We start from the raw sequence: 18,473 nt of genomic DNA, 5'->3' as shown, positions 1-18,473 counted from the left end.
GGACGATAAGTGTTTAGCCCGGGGGTAGCGGAGTAAGAGGTTGTTTGTCTTGAGGCGAGAGCTCGCCCCAGGCGTTGGTGTTGCGACAGGCATCACGGCCGAGTGATAGAGTGGACGTCAGGACTGGTGAGGTTGACGATGGAGATCGGCGGTGCGGGCGGGAATGGAAGGGGGCCGGGGGGAAGACATGGACGGCGGCGGGCGGGCATAGGGGCTGCATATCGGGGGCGGCGTCTGCGACGGACAGGCAGCAGGGCATTTGAGCTGGAAGAGGCATCGACCGGGGGGAGCGATAGAAGCAGCGGGAAATGATGGGCCAGAAAAGGAAAGGTTGTGGCCGGGGGATGCCGAGAGTAGATATATGGGCCGGGACGACGGGCGAAGGCGCTCTCCCCATCCCCGTCTACATGGTTTCTGCCTGAGGCCGTCGCCCGTCTGATCCCCCGTGCTCTCTTCCTCCCGCCTAGCCCTGCCGTCCCAAGGATCCCGCCTGGAGTGCGTCGCCTGCTCCCCGCCCCCGCCGCGCACCGCTGACCCTTTTTCACGCAGATCTCGCGACCCTTGCCGGCCTCTCCCCACCCGCCTATTTCCCCAGCAAGCACCAGACGCCTCACAAGCAGCACCGTCCGCCGACTACCCTCGCGCCCGGTATCAAGCACCTGCTCCAGAACACCATCGACACCCCTCCAACAGCCCCGGATTCCGCTGAGACCCCTCGCGTACCCGGCCTGTCCTCCTCCCTGCACGCATACATCCTCCGCCTCCTCACGATTCCCGCAAAAGCAACGCCCTTCTACCGCCCCTCTCCAGGCTTTTGTGTATCGGTGCTCTCGTCGTCAACCGCCCCTGCTTAGACCCTCCCGCATATCTCGCCCGCACGGCCCAGATATCCGCCGCAAACTCTGTAATCCCACTCACGCAAACCACATACCCGATGGCTCTCCCGATCACCATCCCCGCCTCCCCTGCTGCTGGCTCTCCCGCCTCCACTGACGGCACCAACGGGCCCCAGACCCCTTCCTCTCCTTCCAACCCCCCGACACTCGCTCTTCCCCCTGCGGATGCTGCGGCCCCTGCGGCTGCTCCCGCAACTAATAACGGCGCCGCCAACAACAACGCCACGGCCAACGCCAACAAGCGCAAGCCTAGCCGCCGTGCCAACACGGCCGAGCGCAGGGCTACTCACAACGCTGTCGAGAGGGCCCGCCGAGAGACTCTGAACAGTCGCTTCCTCGTATGTGATTCTACAGCACCCATTTGATGATCACTGAACACTGGGCATCATAGGACCTTGCGGCGCTGCTGCCCAACCTCTCCCAGATCCGCCGCCCCTCCAAGTCCTCTATCGTCAACTCGTCGATCGCTCACGTCCACGCGTCTCGTCGTCATCGCTGATCGCCGCTCGCGAGCTTCGCCTCATTAAGCTGGAGGCCGACGCGCTCCGCCGCGAGTTGAACGAGTGGCGCGATCGCTCCGGTCTCCCCCGCGTTGAAGAGCCCGTCCGCGGCGAAGGTTTCCAGATGATCCTCAGTGGCGAGGTCGAGATCCTCAGTGCCGGGCCATGAAGAGGAGGACGGCGCTGACTACGCCGGTGATGACTACGGTGATGATGAGTTCGTGGGCGCTCAAAACGGCAGCGTTGTCGGTAACCATGCGAACATCGGTCCGGTGACGAGCCCATGGACGAGATTCGCGTCCCGATGGCACACGCGGCCGCACTGCGCTCCTCAAGAACGACCCTTTGCTCATGGCGTCCCTAACAACGGCATGCACCTCCCGCCGTTGATGACACGCGGCGGACATAACAACGGTACGCCCATGATCGTCCAGAGCCCCACCTCAGTGTCGTTCGAGAACCCGGCTATGGTGTCGATGTACGAGCCGCACCACGGTATGAACGGCAACCAGTTCAACGGCCAGTTCTTCCCGGCATGAACAACGAGGACAAGGTCTCTTGGCACGGCTCCATGTACAACGGGATGGCGAACCCGGGCCCCGGCCAGCAGCAGTTCACCCCGCCGGCGACCGCGCAGGGCCAGCAGCAGCGCGCGTACTTCATGAACATGCAGCGCCAGCAGGCGATGATGCAGCAACAGCAGCGCGGCAGCATGGGCCATGCGTACGGAAGCCCCACGGACGGGGATGACGCGTCGAGCGTCGGGTCTGGGCCAGCGCGCCGCGAGCGCAGCGGCAGCATGGGCAGCAACGGGAGCGGGTATGGCTCGCCAGGCTCGAGCGGCGGGTACGAGGTGCCGCGGCGGATGGGCAGCGGAAACGGCGCACCGTTCGGCGGCGAAGGCATGCCTATGGGCATGAACGGCATGGGCATGGGCCCGGGCATGATGAAGGGTGCGCCGATCAGCGTCGGTGGCGGCGGGAACGGCCACGGGTACGCGTCCATGATGCTCTGAGCGCATCCCGCCGCTCTCGACGGGCGCACTAGACAAGCAAGTGCGTTCTGTTGACGATGTCCCTCCCCTCCCCGACTGCCGTGTACACTTTAATTGGCAGTCTCTACGCACCTTTAATAGGCCTCTCCGCCCGCTGTTCTGCTGCTAGGCCCTGCGTATTTATCTCTCGTCCACCGTCGCTGCTGCGCCGATATTTCTGTACGTTCGTTGTATCATTGCCTGGTGCCCCTGCCCTGCGCTCGCGCACGCCTAGTCTACGCCCTCCCCCCTCGGTCTGGTCCCTGTTGTCGTTTCTTGCTTGTTGCGTCGTATCATGATACCTTCGCTGTACCACTACTCTGACTGCCGGCCCCTCCAGTCGTTCTGTGTGCGTCGCAGTCGTATACTGTCCTACCCACTCGTTATATTAGCCAGTGAACCGCGTGCCGCGCATGTGCTTTGTGTGCGCCGGTCGCTGCAAGTCGCTCATTTACCCCATCGTCTCCGCTGTGTCCGCCGCGCCGCGCCATGTACCGATGTGTCTGTTGTAAAATTGCTGTGGTCGCTGCTGTCGATCGAACGAGTTTGAGCTTGGGACGCCGGTGACGACGCGCTGAACTCCGCCCGCGTAAAGTGCGCGGCCGATATGTCGCATCAGAGACAGATGGATGGGCCGTGGTGGCGCGCTAACCAAGATGGTGAGGTGTGCGCGCCTGCGGTCGCCCTCGCTACGGAGGCTCGATCGAGGGCGCCCTGGACCCCGCCCTGTAATCACACCGCCATTGCCTTATTTGTCGCCCGACAATCGCTGTGATAGAGTCGCCGCCGCGGACGCTCTTTGTCTGCGCATCAACTACTCATCCGGGCTGTCTCGCAGTCTCGATGATGCCGCCCGCCCGCAATGATGCCGACTCCCCAGCCCAAGGCAGGGCGAGCTGTTATCGGGCCTCCCCTGGGCTGAACCCTTCTGTTTATTCAATCCTGCCTCGCGGCGTGCGCGTACGATATCGCGCCATCGTGCCGTCTGCGCTGCAGCCTGCCCAGCCCGGCCGCGTGCCCAGCCGGTCCCGATCCGGGCAGAGTGCGTCACCCGTCCGCATACAAAGTTCGCTCTAGCTATGTATACTGGCGTACAGGCACCGCGGGGCTTCTGGGGAGGTCGCGCGGAAGGGCGACGAAGCGTCGAGGCTTCGCTGTGCCCCCGGAGATTGGGTATGCGCGCATCAGCGATGAACTATGTGTGCGGCCCGCTGGGCGGGTGCGCCCGCGCCTTATCGGACGCGCTGCGAGGGGAGAGGCCAGTGGGACGCCAGCGCAGGGAACATCGCGAAGATCAGAAGACCCTCGGCTAGGTCGGACGACTCGCACCCGTGTTTGTGCCCTCAGGCCGTCGCAGGGTGCCGCGTTCGCAGCCCGCGCGGGGGCAAATCGTGCGAGTCGCCTGCCTGGCTTCTGGGAGCCCCGCGCTGGAGGTCAGCGCGGGGCACTGCTGGGGTGGGACGCCGTGAGACGATGCGGGACCGAAGGACGACCCTGAGGAACGCGCCCTTTGGAGCGCGTTCCTAGAGTTCCAGTGGTTCATTTAGGTGGCGGAAGCTGTCGTAAGGGTGTGGTAAGAGTGGACTCGCGTGCGCGCGAGGGGTCAAGCCCAAACAGTGTGAGTCGCCTCGGTCAGTCCCAGCGGAGAGCTGGCCGTAGGCATCGAATTACACCTGCTTACTGAGCAGACTGGCTCGTAGGCTCATGCACGAGCTAAACACGGTGAGTACTCCTGACATACATCACTCAACTCGCAAATATAGCGATCAAACACAACCGGGCGCCCGGGCGGAACTTGGTGTGCTGTCCAGAAAAGTAGTATCTTCGAATTCTCGGACATCGTGCATATGGATTGACATTGACATGACAGATCTTTTATTGATCAGTTGTTGCCGCCAGACCCGAGTCTGCGAGTATTCAGTTACACATAATACAAGAAGACCAGTCGGGCGAGACGGCAAGCTCCAACGACCCGTCGTCTGGACCGTGCAGAAAGCTGGTCGCCCATGCGCAGCTCAAGTTCGTCAACGATCGCTCTGATTTCCAGACAGTCGCACTCACGTCCAGCGCGCAGAAACAGATATGCACCCTGCTTGTGTCAATCGTCGTCGGTCGAAGACGTGAAACGTGGTCGTGGGACGCCCTGCACTCACCACAGTTTATTTTGAGCGACTCGGAGGACTTACGACGGTCATATTGAATTCACATGCCCGGAAGCACGTACGTACGCCCGCGCATTCTCACTGTAGGTCAAATTCGACCACAGGGCGAACACCATGGCGGCAAGCCCTGTTTCCCGATATGAAATGTGAGTGTCGAGACGCGTTGTCGCCATTTTCACTTCTTTCTAGGCCACCTGACGCGTACAGAGTGGCATCGCCGGGACCGAAAGGAGAAGGAAGCAAAAGGCACCTTCGCGATGCTACGACCGGGTGCTGTCCGTTTGTGAGGATCGTCAAGTGCGCGGTCTATGCGGTGGATGTTACTGGACCAGCCACGCAGTGACGGCACGACAGGCACTGCGGGGTGAACGTACGGCAGATGCCAGGCAGGAGGCAGGTGCATGGAATGCTGCGTGACGGCAACTTGAACTGTTTGCCAACGTACCGCAAACGACTGGCTGTCTACGCCAGGGGAATGCTCCGAGTCCCTACATGAAGGCTCCCTGTGTAACGTGAGGCACTGGATTGTCGAGAACGCTTTGGCGAGAACGCTTTGGGTGAGTGATAAAGCTACGATCCCGATGCTCTACCGAAGCTACAACACCGGTCATAACAGGTTGCCATCACCCACGATCACATCCACGTATAAGGCAAGGGCCTGCCTCGCGTAATAATGGCCCGATAGAGGCATATTTGGTAGCTCAAGCAGTGCTATCCCAACTTTGATCTGCACATCTCGGATTGCGCTGTTCATGTATCACGCATCGAGTCTCGTCTGCGGCGGACGACCCGAGTCCGAGTCGTCCCCGCCCGAACCCGGTTCGAGTTGCGGACCGCCTCTGTATCCATAAAGCCATTGTGTGATCCGCCAGATCCGCCTCTTCTATCTCTGTCTCGGCTAGATCACTACGCTCCGCTCGTGATTGTTCGTACCACCCGGTTGATTTCCAGGAACTCTGACAGAAGGATCGACGTCAAGATCAGTGCGGGCGATCAGGTGAGCCGCGACCGTCCTTCACTGGGTTGCCTATTGCCTACTGCCAGTGCTCAGCTCGTAGTACATATTACTCACGCTGTCATCTCGCAGGTAACTGCTTCCAGGCTGGCGATGGCCATTCATCTCATTCAAGTTTGTAGTTCCCATACAGCGGTTCCGTCCTGCCATGCAAACCAGGCCTCGTCTTCTTAGACTCCAGATCGCCCGAGCTAGCACCTCTTCTGCTGCTTTACTCAAGCTTTACTTGCAGTTTACCCGGTGTGCCACTGCGAGGCTGTGGCATTTACATTGATATAGGGGCCACTGTGCGTCGCACGAACCGGACTACTGTATCATGGACCATCAAGCCCCCCTCACTAGCTCAGTATAAACCATCAAGTCCCCTCACATCAATGCATCCTGAGAAGGACCTCAACGAGATGATCGAAACCAACACTCCGTGAGTGTCGGAGCGTCTAGATTTCCAGCACGCCCCGCTGATTCGTTCACGCCTGGCGAACTGAGTTGTGCGACATAAGATAGCCGCACGCACATACACCTGGATTGACTCAGGGGGCGCGTCAGTCACTTCAGTGGGCGCACTGCTGGCAGCCTGCATCAAGTTGACGGGGTTGACTTTCGCCGAGACGTCGTATTTTCCGGGCATCCATGCGGTGCCCCCCTCCCCTCTGGCGCTGCAGCCTCTGGTCGAAAGTGAGTACAGAGCTTCGCCCCACACATCTCGCCCCTCGACGATCCTTGCGCATCTCGGGTATCGGTAAGTCTTGTCTTTGCTGCAACGTGCATCGCATACATGATACGCCTTGTGCTAGTCGCCGTGGAGTGCGGATGGTTCACTTGTGCGCATATTATATCCGCGTCTGGGGCGCTGCCAAACTCATGCCTTTCAGGATGTCACAACTACAGCCGAATCACTGCACTTGAACATCATGCCGTTCGAGACATCTAAATTATTGGCCTCGCTTCAAATGCTGCAACGTTACGACGGCCAGCATTCTGGAGGCGGTGTCTATGAATTTTATAGATGGTCCTGACACTATTACCACGCCGTTCAGACTACTAGTGAGCCCCCCTGGACACTCATTGCAAAGTCAACTGGCCATTATCATACAACTGTGATACCGTTATACGACGGGTATGTATGCTGCTGTCACATCCGTGTATGCGCAGTAAGTTTCATGGCCAATAAACAACGTCGTTGACGGTTCACGGTTCGCGCTTGTCAGGTTAATTGGACCCACGTTCCCCATCTGTGGAAGCTGAGGGCGCCTGCACATTCTGGCAAGATGATTCTAGGGTAAAGGTTAATCGCAGTTGCGACTGTTTGCCTTTGTGCAGCATCTGCGTGATCTTTGTCAGGCCCGAGGTGAGCAATTCACCATCCCGGTCCATCCGTGTGCGGGTCATTTTCGGACGGTCAGTGACGTGTAGACCCAAAAAAAGACCGAATTGATAAACACTGCTGCACTCTGTTGAACGTGGAAGGCTTTACTCTGGGACGACTGTCAACAACATCGTGGGTGTCCAACTGACTGGCGTAAACATCACGTAGTCCCACGAACGGTCCATGGATATCGCAAGGCCTGAGTACTGAGTACATGAAACTCATTGTGTTTCGAAACTGGACCTGTTGACACGGAACTGACACACTTCCGTCATGATTATATCTGTCTGGGCTAATGGGCTACTACTGCTTCCAGTCTATGTATTCGAAAGACACCGGAAATAGAGCAGCAAGTTGGAACGTGCGCCGTTAAAAGCTGTGCTAAGCTATAATCATCGCCCTCTCCCGCCTGGCGGGGTCGTCTGTCCAGCCCATCAGTCCCAGTGAGGCCCGTTTGTCGTCCTCAGGTGAGGTAGCAACTTGGTGCTGATGCACCGTGCCACCGTCTTCTTCCTGCCAGTCACTGTGCGTTCATGCTGAGTATGCAAAGCACTCCTACAAGGTATGTTCCTGTGGCTCTGACGACTGCCCTGGATCATGGTATCACCTGCCGGTGGCGATGTCGAGGATTGCGTGGATTTGACAGAGTGTGGTGGTCGTTCCTGACTTGATCGCGGGAGCAGCCCGCCGATCGTCGATCGAACTTCTTCGCAGGCCCACTCATCCGATTCCTCCTGCGCACCTCTGTTCCCATGGTCAGACTGATATCCTTTCTTCGAGATCATGCAGGTGCTGCGATGTACTCGTCGAACAATCAGGGCTAAGGAGGCAGAAGTGCCTGAATACAAAACAACACTGACAAGTGACACACGTGGGTACCAAATCTGCCCCGCGTGATAACGATGTCTATAGGGCGGAACTTCATATTTACGACAACCTCGCACGGTGGTCACTAACTATTTATCCCCGCCTCTCCTGTCGGCTCCCTGAACACTCAGGGCGCCCGCTATACATATACAGCGACGACGGCGATGCGAGCAGTCGCTCTCTGACCCTGGGCTAACAACCCTCGGGACTCACAGCCTGCCAGATGCTGCTCCCGGTCCTGTTCGTTCACGTCGTCGCCTCGTTGCTCTATTGCAACCCGCTCCTCGCGGCGGGTCAGGCCGCTGCTGCCGCTGCGTATTCCCCTCTATTGGTGCCGTGTCCAGCAGGCTTCTCGTTGGTTCGCGAGGCAGGCACTAATGCCCAGTCTCAAACACTCAGCCAAGGGGAGCTCGCGTACATCTCAGCCAAGCAAGACGGAGTACTCCCGGACGCGTGGAGCACTTATCTCTCTTCCGTGGAACGCAGCACGAGCGGTAGCTCACTGCCACCGTATGTCTCCGAAATTCTTGGAGGGAATTATGGCTGGACGGCCTATCCGAGGTTAGGCATTGCGACAAGCGGGGGCGGGTACCGCGCGGCGACGTTCGGAGCAGGTGTATTGAACGCCCTCGACGGCCGCAACGCCTCGGCAGTCGCAGCTGGTACTGGTGGCCTCCTGCAAGCGGCGACGTACCTAGCCGGACTATCGGGAGGGAGCTGGCTGGTGACGTCGCTCGCCCAGGCGAATTTCCCTACAATCCCAGATCTTGTATTCGGGACCGCGGCTGCCAGTGCAGCGGGCTTTGGCGGCTGGAATGCGGAATTCGACTTATTCGAGCCGAGCAACAGCACCGCCGTCAACGCTGCGTACGTGCTTGACCTCATCGAAGAGGTAGAGGGAAAGCATGCCGAAGGCTTTCCTGTGACCCTGAGCGACGTCTGGGCTCGAGCACTTTCGAGGCATTTCGCCAATGGCACGGATGCGGCGAACTTCTATGACACGAGCGTCACCCACGGTGCGGGTATAATTTTCTCTTCGCTGGCCAATTTGTGCGTCATCACAGCTCCTATTTGCTTGGTGTGATTCTGACAAGAATGTCAGAGACACGTTTCAAACATACGTGCAACCATTCCCTATACTCGTCTCTGACTCATACTCACCGAATGAGAACACCTCTGCATATGCAGACCTGGCGTACGCTTATGTCCCGCTGACAAACCCGATCTATGAGTTCAATATCTGTGAGTGGAGAAGCACTCACAAAAGGCTGATGTCGCTGATCATATCCGTCGATAGATGAGTTTGGCTCATACGATCCAACGCTCGGTGCTTTCGTACCCATGGAATACCTCGGCAGTACGAACACCAGCACCTGCGTTACAAAGTTTGACCAAGTCTCGTTCGTCGAGGCGCTGTCCGCAAGCCTCTTCAACGAATACAACACCTCCGTGAGCGTCTTCGCACATCCAAGTACAAGCCAAGCTCAACGTTCTCTGCAGGCCGCCGCTCTGCAAAACTCGTCCGTATACGAGATCATAGAGATCCTCGAAGAGCTGATCCCCGAGTCGGACATCGACTACACCGTCGGTATCGTGCCGAATCCGTTCCAAGGCCTGCACCCGGAGACGTTCATCGACACGAACGAGACGTACCTGCAACTTGTCGATGGCGGAGAAGACGACGAGACCGTGCCGCTTCAGCCGCTGCTCGTCAAAGCCCGCGAGGTCGACGTCATCTTCGCTATTGATGCGGTGAGCTACTGATTCTGCTCGACTGCGTGTACGGCCCGCTCACCTTCGGCGCCCCAGGCATCAGACACGGAGTACCACTGGGTAGACGGGAGCTCCGTCATCGTACGTCCTTCCCTCCGCTGTCAGCTTCCGCACTCATCTGCTATACTGCACGCAGGCCACCCAAGAGCGCATGGCATACTTCGTCGGGACTTACTCCTTCCCGCCCGTGCCTCCAGACAACGCCACCTGGCTGGCTGAAGGGCTCACCAGACGTCCGACCTTCTTCGGCTGCAACAGCAGCGCCGCGTCCGGCGCACCGCTCCTCATCTATTTAGGAAACGGCGGTCCACCGCTAGGCCAGACTACCGGATACACGAACACGTCGACGGCGCAACTCGCTTACAGCGCGGACGAGCTGGAGGTGATGCTAAGCCAGACGTTTGACGTCGCGACGCAGGGTATCGCGATCGAAACGGCGGATGGATGGGAGAAGGACCCGGAGTACGCGAGCTGTTTGGCGTGCGCGGTTGTCGATCGGGCGAGGGAGAGGCAGAACATCGAGAGGAGTGGGCTCTGCGCGAGTTGTTTGGAGCGGTATTGCTGGAGTTAAGCCTAAGGGGACACGGGACATGCTATTGTCGCTTGAGTGGACAATGTAAATCTCGCACAATCTTACTTGTCTATGCTAATTCAACATACCACATTCTTTCCGAGCGTACACTGACGCTAGCGTGCCGCGCGGACCCTTTCAGGCTCATTCCAAGTAGCATCTATTGTTCCATCGTTGTTAGAACTTCCAGACCCAACACTGCCGTGTGAGCAAACTGCCGCACCAACAATGACACCCAACACGCACCTCTATGGATACACATCACCCCAGCACCCTACACGGCAATCCGAGAACAAAACCAAAATCAAGCATCAACTTCCCATCCAAACACCCCTTCGCTCTCCTCTAATCGCTCGCACACGAGCTTCACCTTCTCGTCGTCCACGTTTGCCACCGAGAATCGTATCCACCTCTCCGGCTCCTCGCCCGGACTGGGCTCCTGGCTCGGCCCGAAGAACCCAGCAGATAGAACTACAACGCCGAGCTCCTGCGCGAGCCGCTTGCACACCGTGTTCGCGTGCACGGCCTTGAACGGGTGCTTCACGAACGCGTAGTACCCGCCCTGGCTGCCGATCTTCCAGTGCGCGGGGAGCACCTGGCGGAAGAGCTGGTGGCGGTGCTCAACTGCGCGCGCGGTTTCGTTCACGAAGGGTCTGAGCGACGGGAGCAGCGGGGCTAGAGCGACTTGCGGGGGACGAGGCGCGCAGATTTGGAGGGAGTCGAGCGCGGCGTCGACGTGCGGGATGAATACAGGGGAAGCGCAGAGAAGGCCGAGGCGGTGGCCTGGGATGCAGTATGCCTTGGAGAAGGAGTAGAGGTGGATGAAAGTCGACCGCCAATCCCAGTCTGGAATGGAGGAGGGCTTGAAGAGGTCGTGAGGAGGCCCGGTGGTGACGAAGTCACGGTAGGTCTCATCTAGCACTAAAGCGATGCTATGTTTGCGGGCGAGCTTCGCGAAGTCTGCGATGAGGGAAGCAGGGTATACACAACCAGTCTGTACGGATCAGAAAGGCTCGACTCTAAGCATATATGCATGATGGACTCACAGGGTTGTTTGGTGTAACCAGCACGATCGCCTTGGTCTTCGAGGTGATCAGGGCCTCACAGACCTCAATAGACGGCATGAAACCGTCCTCTGGACGAGTGGGTAGAAGCACAGTTTTGATGTTGAGAGTTGTAAGAGTCATCCTGAACACGAGTTGAATGGGTGTCTCTGGAAACGTGGAAATAACTCGTACTCGTGATTGAAATACCTACAACGCAAGTCAGAAATGGACTCCGAAAAGGACGACTGCAACTTACCAGGGTAGCGGCAAGATCATCTCATCGCCAGCATCCGCAAGTGCCATGGCTATTGAGACAAATGCCAGGTTGCATCCCGCCGTGATAGCAATGTCGTCCGGAGTGACATCAATGTCATGGCCGTATCGATATTTCATCTCCTCGACGGAGGCCTTTCGAAGGGCAGGCTCTCCCTCGTTGGGCAGATAGCCGCAGCTGATCGGATCGGACGAAGCAACCGCTAGCGCATCGAGCACTTCTTTCGGCGGGGGGATGCCTGGTACGCCTTGAGACATGTTGAGCAATGGTCGCCCGGGCGTTGCGACATATGCCTGTGCCCATTCGAAGGCCTGCGGGATCCTGCAGGTAGACTCGCTTGCATCGCCGCGTTCACATAATAAACACAGACACTCACGGTGGTCGACTGGTGGCCTCGATTCCACGAGACAGACGGAACGCAAGAGGAGGTGCCATGATTCTTGACCGTCCTCAGCTGAGCAGATGCAACGACCCAAGAATCGGATTACTTTGAATGAAGCTGCCTCACAGTAGAGACTCGAGGACTGCAGAGGGCTGTCCGAGGTCGAGGTTCGAAGAGGTGCAGCGCGGTTAACGGCCGCATCGTCCTGGTGGATGGCCCGGTGAGCGATACGCCCGTGAGCGCCTACAGCGACGAGTCAGGTCGAGGCGTACCTGCTCGGTTGACGACAACAGCCCACCATCTTCAGGGCGTTCATCCTGCTGCTGTCGAGAGGACGACTGTCGACGGTACACTGCGCCGGAGAGAAACCAAGAGAGGGCGTGCACAAGCGGGAGAATCCACGCAGACAGGTGTGCACGGGCTCGCGGCCTTCCGTGGTGCAACTCAGCTGACGGCCACCACGAGCTTTCCTCGAAGCGACCGTCTCCAATACCACTTGTGCGGCGAACTATATGGCAGGCCGTGTTGGGAGACTTGCAAGACTGACTCTGTTCTCCGGACCAAACTGTTCGCTTTGCGACGTGCGTCATCCCAAACCTCTTCTCTCCTCCACTCACTCCGAGTCCATCTATGGGCCACACAGACGGCCAAAGCGGAGCTAGCCAAAGTCAGACAACGGCGACCGTTCAACCTCGAGACGATCAATATCCAGGACCAGGGCCAAGAGCGGTGGAAGCGGAAGTATGTCTACTGGATCCCGGCGCTGCACATCGAGGGCAAGGAAGTCGCGAAAGGCCGCTGGAACGCACAGACTGTGAACGAGGCTCTCGATACCTGGGAGCGGGACCCATGGACCACGGAAGGCACGAAGAAGCCCTGAACCCTACGCTCCGCCTATGTTCACCGTCGATACCAAGCCTAGCTATGGCAGCCCATATTATGACCTTTACTTCTATGAACGCTGTGGTGACGGCGCTCTCGGAATGGCGCGCGTCGAAGAAGGGGATGGCAGTGACGTCCGACGCTGTTTCAATTGCGGTTCGCCAGACCATTCGGTGTCCTCCTGCCCCGAACGCCGCAACCACGCATTGATCTCCCTCTCACGCCAATTGTTCAACTTCTTCAGGAACGAGTTCTTAGCCGGATCGCAGCGCATACACGAGTTTGAAGGCTGGCGACAACAGCGGCTAGCGTGGCTGGAGGAGTTCGAGCCAGGTCAAGTGAGAGGCGAGTTGCTGCGCGACGCGTTAGGCCTGACGGACGGCGATGCTGGGGAGCATGTGGAGTGGTTGCGCAACATGGTATGCTGGGGCTATCCTAAAGGCTGGATTGGCGAAGTCGATCCGAGACTGCAGGTGTGGAAAATCATCACCGGCGAGGGCGAACAAGGCGATGGCGAGGACGACGATGTGACGTCGTTTATCATCGCTGGGGAAGAGGAAGAGCAGCTTCAGCTTCCTGGAAGGTCTGTCGTGACTCCGTTGTTCAACGAAGACGATAGCACATCTACCTCCGACTGCGACGAGGCTTCTCACACGGCAGCGGAACCATCCCTGGACGCAGGTCATGGAGAGCCGAAACGATGGGCCACATACCCAAACACGTATTTCCTCTCCTCCAAGCTCTTCGTCTACATCAGCCAATGTCTTCCCGAGCCCGGCAAGAACCGTCTTCTGCGATCACTAGCAGTACGTTCAACGCTGAAAGGCAGGCACTGTGGGACAGAATAGTGTCGCAAGTCGACGTGTCTACGTCGACGGCTCCCGCGCCACCGCCCTACCCACCTCCCGGCTCGCCACCTCCGCCTCCGCCTTCAAGCCCACCCCCTCTGCCTCCGGCCAGTCCACCGCCGCCACTTCTTTCGCTTCCCGGTCCGCATGTATCGCCCAGGGCAAATCCTAGTGAAGCTGAAGAGGGCGAAATCGAATAGACATGGACGTATCCGACTAGTTTTCTTACCATGTGTTGTCTCATACCGCGTTCTCGTCGCTGCTTTGGATCGCATTGTGAACACCATCATCCGGCAAGGGGATATAACATTGCCCATGGGTACGTACACTGATCCATCCATTAACCCTACGATATATTACAACAAGTACAGGCAAGCGCCGCTAACTAAGGCTACAGATGCATTGGCAAAGGCCTCACAGAGGCGCAACAGATTAAAGGCGTGTCCGTGGTGTAGATCATCCTGATGTGAGGGTAGTGTCTGTAGACGTCAAGTGTCGTCTGATGCTCGTCTCGCGCGTTTAGATGGCAATGGGACTCGACTTGAACCGCGGTTCAGGCGTTGCTGAGCGCGTGCTCGAGGTCGAGGGGGTACCCGGTCGTGGTGGTACTGCGTAACGAGGAAGCGTCTCCAGTGGCTTCGAGATGAGGAAGCCTGCCAGCAAGACCTCAGCTATTGTTCAATCGCCAAATACCAAAGCGGACGTACCCTTTAGCCCAGCTTGCTTCTCACCCTGCCTTCCAAAGCCAAAGCCTGCCTTCTTCCTCCCGAATTCGGTGGCGCCGACCTTCCAGTTCCCGCTGAAGACGTCGTCGACGAACTTCTCCGCTGGCGCTTGGAGAGGCCCCAGCTTGCTCGTGGGGAGGACATCCTTCGCCCGCTCACGCCACGCGAAGATGCAGCGGCGCTCCCTCGCCCGCTCGCGGAAGATGAGGCCGAGGAACATGTTGGTGCAGCCGAGCGCGAAGAGGAAGAAGGCGGCGACGAGCGTGAAGTCGTCGACGTGGTGCGAGAGGATCGTGGCGCCGATGAGGCACTGGAAGATACCTAGGGGGCCGAGGCCGAAGTTGCTGCCGAGGACGGGGAACCAGCGGTCGAAGAAGGTGTAGGGCCAGCCGACCTCGGAGAGGATGAGTGCGATGACCTCGAAGATGATGAGGATGCGGTTGATGACTGCCCAGAATATCCCAGCTGCTTGGTTGGGGACGTCGCTATTACTGTGATGCGAGGTGGTGAGTCTTCTGTGACAACAAAGTGAGGCTGAGAGCGGGACGTACGGGACATAATCGCAATCTTGGTAGCTGGTGCTGTTTGCCGAGGCTTGGAAGTCGTGGAATGCTCGTACATCTTTGTTGATAACAAAGATGCTGCTTGCGAAGACAAGCAGGAGGGAGACAATGCTAAGAGCGCGGACAGCGTTCAAGCCAAAGAATATGTCTGTTGGGACGTCTCGTCAGTCGCCACCGGAGGTCGCTATTAGGTGGCGCGACTCACATGCGCGGGGAGGCAGCATCGTGGAGTGCAGTCTATATGTGTATGATCAGAGAGCGAGGATGTAGTGGAGAATCGTGAATCCGAGCCGGCTTGCGAGCTGAAGCAGAGTAAAGAGTGGAGGGTGTCCCGACACCAGACGTGGAAAGAACGAGGAGAGACCTGACCGAGAGGTGGGGATATTAACAGGCCACCGCAGTCTTATATTGTTCGCCGCGTATGGGCTGCATTCCCGTTTCATGGTTGTGCCTATTGTTCCCAGTCATCGCGGCTACCTGTGGCTACATTGTCGAGCGCACACTTGGCGCGCACGAGAACAATACAGTGATCAATCACAACGACTGCCATTCGGGGTGGAGTTACGTAACAAACACACCGTCGCCAAACAACGCGTCAACACAAGCGCGAACTTGGCGCTCCGTCACACACTTGTCCGAGACCATGGATGTCTTTGCTTCCGTTACAATGTTCCTCAATGCGCCTGCATGCACTGTTGAGCGGGTTCCTATTCTCGTCTGCCCCAGACCACCCCATCGTTGTGTTTCCCGATGGGGCCAAGTATCCGCTGGCAGGCGCCGACTTGTTACAGCCTCTCCAGATTTTGTTATACGACCCGATCGCATGTAATCCGCATGCCACGGTCCGATACATGCAGAGATCGTCGTAAGATGACACACAGACACGTTGAGTGGCCATTCGATTACTCCACAGCGAGCAGAATCGAAACCTATAATGGGTCTAGTCGGGAGAGGTGACCTCCTGAGCCGGTAGCCCAGCTGTTGCTTCCATATCCTCATCTTCATGTGTGAGCGACGGCGGCGCTTGAACCACTTCATTAACCAGGTTCATCGCAACAAAGTACAGTAAGCGCATCCCATTGTTGCCCACCAGAACCCTTCTCCAACTGCCCGGTCTCACATGAAGCCTCTCAAGGGAATCGTGCCTCCCTGTATTTCAGCCTAGCAAACGCCAGCTGTTGGTTGTAGAGAAGCATGCCTACGTGTACAGGATGCATAGGGAGCTCCACGAGGACTGTGAGGTGTGTGACAGTCGTTGGGTAGTCGCAATCACTAATTGGGATCTGGTATGTATCGCCTTGTATCGCCCGTAGCACACATATGCGAAGTCTATCCGCCATAGCCAAGTCAGAGTCTATTCCTCGGTCGCGAGAATAACTGAGCAACCATCCGCCACCGAACATGAACGGACCTAGAGCACTACAAGCAACCTCATACATAATATGTAGTTAACTAAGCCGCATCGCACCTTTCCGAAACATCTGCTCACTTTGGGCACGTCCTTCATTGATATACTAGTCAACACATGTACCGCAAACCTAGAATAAAGTTACAGGGAACACCGCATGAGCCGCGGCGGGCAAGACGATCTATGCAGAATACGCAGGCGGAGGCATATCCCCCGAGCTCGCGCTGCGAGCTTCAGAAGCTGCCTCAGCCGCCTTGTCTCTCCTTACAACCGATGGGCCCGCTTGTGCAGGCCCACCATCCTCATGCTGTACGATAGGCCGGACGGCAGGCATCAACGGGACAGGCATCCTCAGCGAGGGCGTCCCGAAGAACGATGCGCGCAGCGAAGTGCGTGGTGTATGTCCCCTCGACTGCGGTGGCACGCCATCTTGCCGCTCGACAGCTTTGCCCCGTCGGGGGCGAGGCATGAAGTGGCTCTTCTCTGGGAGCGGCGGCGGCGTGAGCAACGCGGAGTTGCGCGGCGAAAGATTCGCGACGTGTAGTAGGTGACTAGGGGGACTGGGCGGGTTGACGGTGAGCTGCGGAAGCTGGCTCGGAGGTGTCGCGCGGGGTGTTGCTCGGATCGTGGCTATCGAGGACCGGTCCGAGTGTACGGTTTGCGCGGGCTTGCCGGGCACGGTGCGCGAGGAGTACCATGTCGCGCGCGGGGACGAAGGGAGGGGTTTAAGCTTGCTGACGAGCCGCATCGGTAGGTAGTCCTTCTGAGGAGGTGTCGGTGGTACGGCGCCGACGGAGATGTCCCCTTGGTATGGCAGTCCTTCGGTGTAAGGACGGGGCTCGGCGTCGAGGTCGATGTCGCCCTTGTCTCGCCGCTTTCGCAACATCCTACCCGCCATCGTGGGCATGTCAAGTTGACGTTCCTTCTCCTGGTCTTCGCCGGGCTGCTTCTTCCCTCGCCTGGGAGGCCCCGTGTTAGCCATGTTCGAGTCTACTATAGACGAAGACTTACGAAAAGAAGGCGAAGCCGAAAGCCAGGACAATCAAGGCGACGATTCCACCAATGATCGCTCCTATGATCGCGCCTGCAGGAGTCGAGCTGTTCCCCGCTGCACTGCTCCCTGAGGGCAGACTGGCAGCAATTATGGAGGTTGCAGTCACGGCGACGACCTCCATCGAGGTTATTTGTGTTGTGATAGTAGAGCCTCCAAGTACCGTTGTCTCGGTGGACGGCAGCAGGATGGTAGTGGACGCCGGCAACGTAGACGAAGATGCAGGATCGCCTGACGTGGACGATGCGGTGGACCCAGAGGAAGGGTCAGACGACGCAGCTGAGGTCTGCGTGGACCCGGAGGCGCTGCCGCCCGAGCAGGTCGTCCCATAGAGGGTGCTTGTGATGGCCTGCGTTAACGTAACAGTCGTCGTAACTGGTATCTGCAAGGTCGTAGCCCCTCCTGTCCGGCACCATCCAATCAGTCAACCTAGCTTCTTACGGCACCGACGAAGCCCGAAGTACTCACCTCCAATCGTCGTCTCGAACGTCGAGCAGGTCGGTACAGGGAAGAAGCCAAACGTACTCGTCCCGCACGAGGTCACCGTCGACTTCGTCCCCGCAAACGAGCTAACGCTCGCGCTGTACGACGTCGAGACGCTCTCCGAGCTCAAGGTGCTCAGCGACGTGCCCGTTACAGTCGAGAAGCAGGACATCGTGGTTCGCTACAAGCTCGCTCGCGCTGCGCGGCCGTGTTCCTTGTGGGCTATACATGTTGCAGCGGCCTACCTGCAATGGTGTGGGTGACATTCGGACTACATGCTCTGTTGCGCATGTCCCCTTGACCGCGGGGTGTATTGGGACTACGCTTTGACTGGAAAGGGATCGGCGTCCATACAGCTGCGCAGTTCGACCTAAGTAGAGCAATATTAACAGGAACCGTTGTGAATACTCAGCACTCACAACCTGGCCTGGAGGTGATTGCTCAAATGGCCAAGTCACTACGTGACAGTGAAGTGCGAATACTACTACGGCACGCGGAAGTGCTGCGCAACGAACGCCGACCTTGCGCCAAGCTACGTGCTGCCTCGTGCGTTACACGCAATGCGAGAGGCAGAAGCCGACCTAGAATCAGAGGTATGTAGGCGTCACGCAACGCTTCTAGCGGCAGA

At 58.2% G+C, this 18,473-nt stretch overlaps 7 protein-coding genes across 7 annotated transcripts; 4 read left to right on the top strand and 3 right to left on the bottom strand.

Annotated features, from left to right (window-relative positions):
* Positions 1 to 934: 934 nt before the first annotated feature.
* On the top strand, positions 935 to 2,411 carry B0H18DRAFT_1084582 (uncharacterized protein; the record flags this gene model as incomplete). Its single annotated transcript, XM_048031810.1, has 5 exons — positions 935 to 1,234; positions 1,288 to 1,368; positions 1,410 to 1,538; positions 1,570 to 1,891; positions 1,921 to 2,411. The coding sequence occupies 5 exons, from the start codon at positions 935 to 937 to the stop codon at positions 2,409 to 2,411; spliced, it is 1,323 nt and encodes a 440-aa protein (XP_047894541.1).
* A 5,651-nt stretch (positions 2,412 to 8,062) lies between these two features.
* B0H18DRAFT_1118128 (lysophospholipase) lies at positions 8,063 to 10,183 on the top strand (the record flags this gene model as incomplete). The annotated part of the gene is made up of 6 exons (XM_048033718.1): positions 8,063 to 8,889; positions 8,942 to 9,081; positions 9,137 to 9,288; positions 9,340 to 9,591; positions 9,649 to 9,693; positions 9,749 to 10,183. 6 exons carry the CDS (start codon positions 8,063 to 8,065, stop codon positions 10,181 to 10,183), a joined length of 1,851 nt encoding a protein of 616 aa, XP_047894540.1.
* Positions 10,184 to 10,303: 120 nt separating this feature from the next.
* Positions 10,304 to 12,039, bottom strand: B0H18DRAFT_263630 (PLP-dependent transferase). Its single transcript, XM_048037326.1, has 6 exons — positions 11,880 to 12,039; positions 11,486 to 11,824; positions 11,422 to 11,436; positions 11,230 to 11,371; positions 10,430 to 11,177; positions 10,304 to 10,366 (listed from the first exon to the last, which is right to left on the bottom strand). Exons 1-5 carry the CDS (start codon positions 11,936 to 11,938, stop codon positions 10,488 to 10,490), a joined length of 1,245 nt encoding a protein of 414 aa, XP_047894539.1. The 5' UTR covers positions 11,939 to 12,039; the 3' UTR covers positions 10,304 to 10,366; positions 10,430 to 10,487.
* A 358-nt stretch (positions 12,040 to 12,397) lies between these two features.
* On the top strand, positions 12,398 to 12,765 carry B0H18DRAFT_1118126 (uncharacterized protein; the record flags this gene model as incomplete). Its single annotated transcript, XM_048033717.1, has 2 exons — positions 12,398 to 12,466; positions 12,529 to 12,765. The coding sequence occupies 2 exons, from the start codon at positions 12,398 to 12,400 to the stop codon at positions 12,763 to 12,765; spliced, it is 306 nt and encodes a 101-aa protein (XP_047894538.1).
* B0H18DRAFT_1158747 (uncharacterized protein) lies at positions 12,407 to 14,124 on the top strand. The gene is made up of 3 exons (XM_048035791.1): positions 12,407 to 12,466; positions 12,529 to 13,553; positions 13,616 to 14,124. The coding sequence occupies exons 2-3, from the start codon at positions 12,782 to 12,784 to the stop codon at positions 13,813 to 13,815; spliced, it is 972 nt and encodes a 323-aa protein (XP_047894537.1). The 5' UTR covers positions 12,407 to 12,466; positions 12,529 to 12,781; the 3' UTR covers positions 13,816 to 14,124.
* Positions 14,125 to 14,227: 103 nt separating this feature from the next.
* Positions 14,228 to 15,127, bottom strand: B0H18DRAFT_823144 (uncharacterized protein; the record flags this gene model as incomplete). Its single annotated transcript, XM_048039318.1, has 4 exons — positions 14,228 to 14,268; positions 14,323 to 14,831; positions 14,892 to 15,051; positions 15,109 to 15,127. Coding segments are annotated over 4 exons (729 nt in total), but the record flags the coding sequence as incomplete, so codon positions are not given.
* A 1,365-nt stretch (positions 15,128 to 16,492) lies between these two features.
* On the bottom strand, positions 16,493 to 18,017 carry B0H18DRAFT_1118123 (uncharacterized protein; the record flags this gene model as incomplete). Its single annotated transcript, XM_048033716.1, has 3 exons — positions 16,493 to 17,270; positions 17,323 to 17,764; positions 17,831 to 18,017. The coding sequence occupies 3 exons, from the start codon at positions 18,015 to 18,017 to the stop codon at positions 16,493 to 16,495; spliced, it is 1,407 nt and encodes a 468-aa protein (XP_047894535.1).
* Positions 18,018 to 18,473: the final 456 nt, after the last annotated feature.

The sequence above is a fragment of the Fomitopsis serialis genome, assembly GCF_022376445.1.
Source record: "Fomitopsis serialis strain Sig1Antser10 chromosome Unknown B0H18scaffold_25, whole genome shotgun sequence".
In the NCBI taxonomy this organism is placed as follows: domain Eukaryota; kingdom Fungi; phylum Basidiomycota; class Agaricomycetes; order Polyporales; family Fomitopsidaceae; genus Fomitopsis; species Fomitopsis serialis.
The sequence above is the reverse complement of the archived record's forward strand: the minus strand, read 5'-3'. Positions and strand labels throughout refer to the sequence as shown.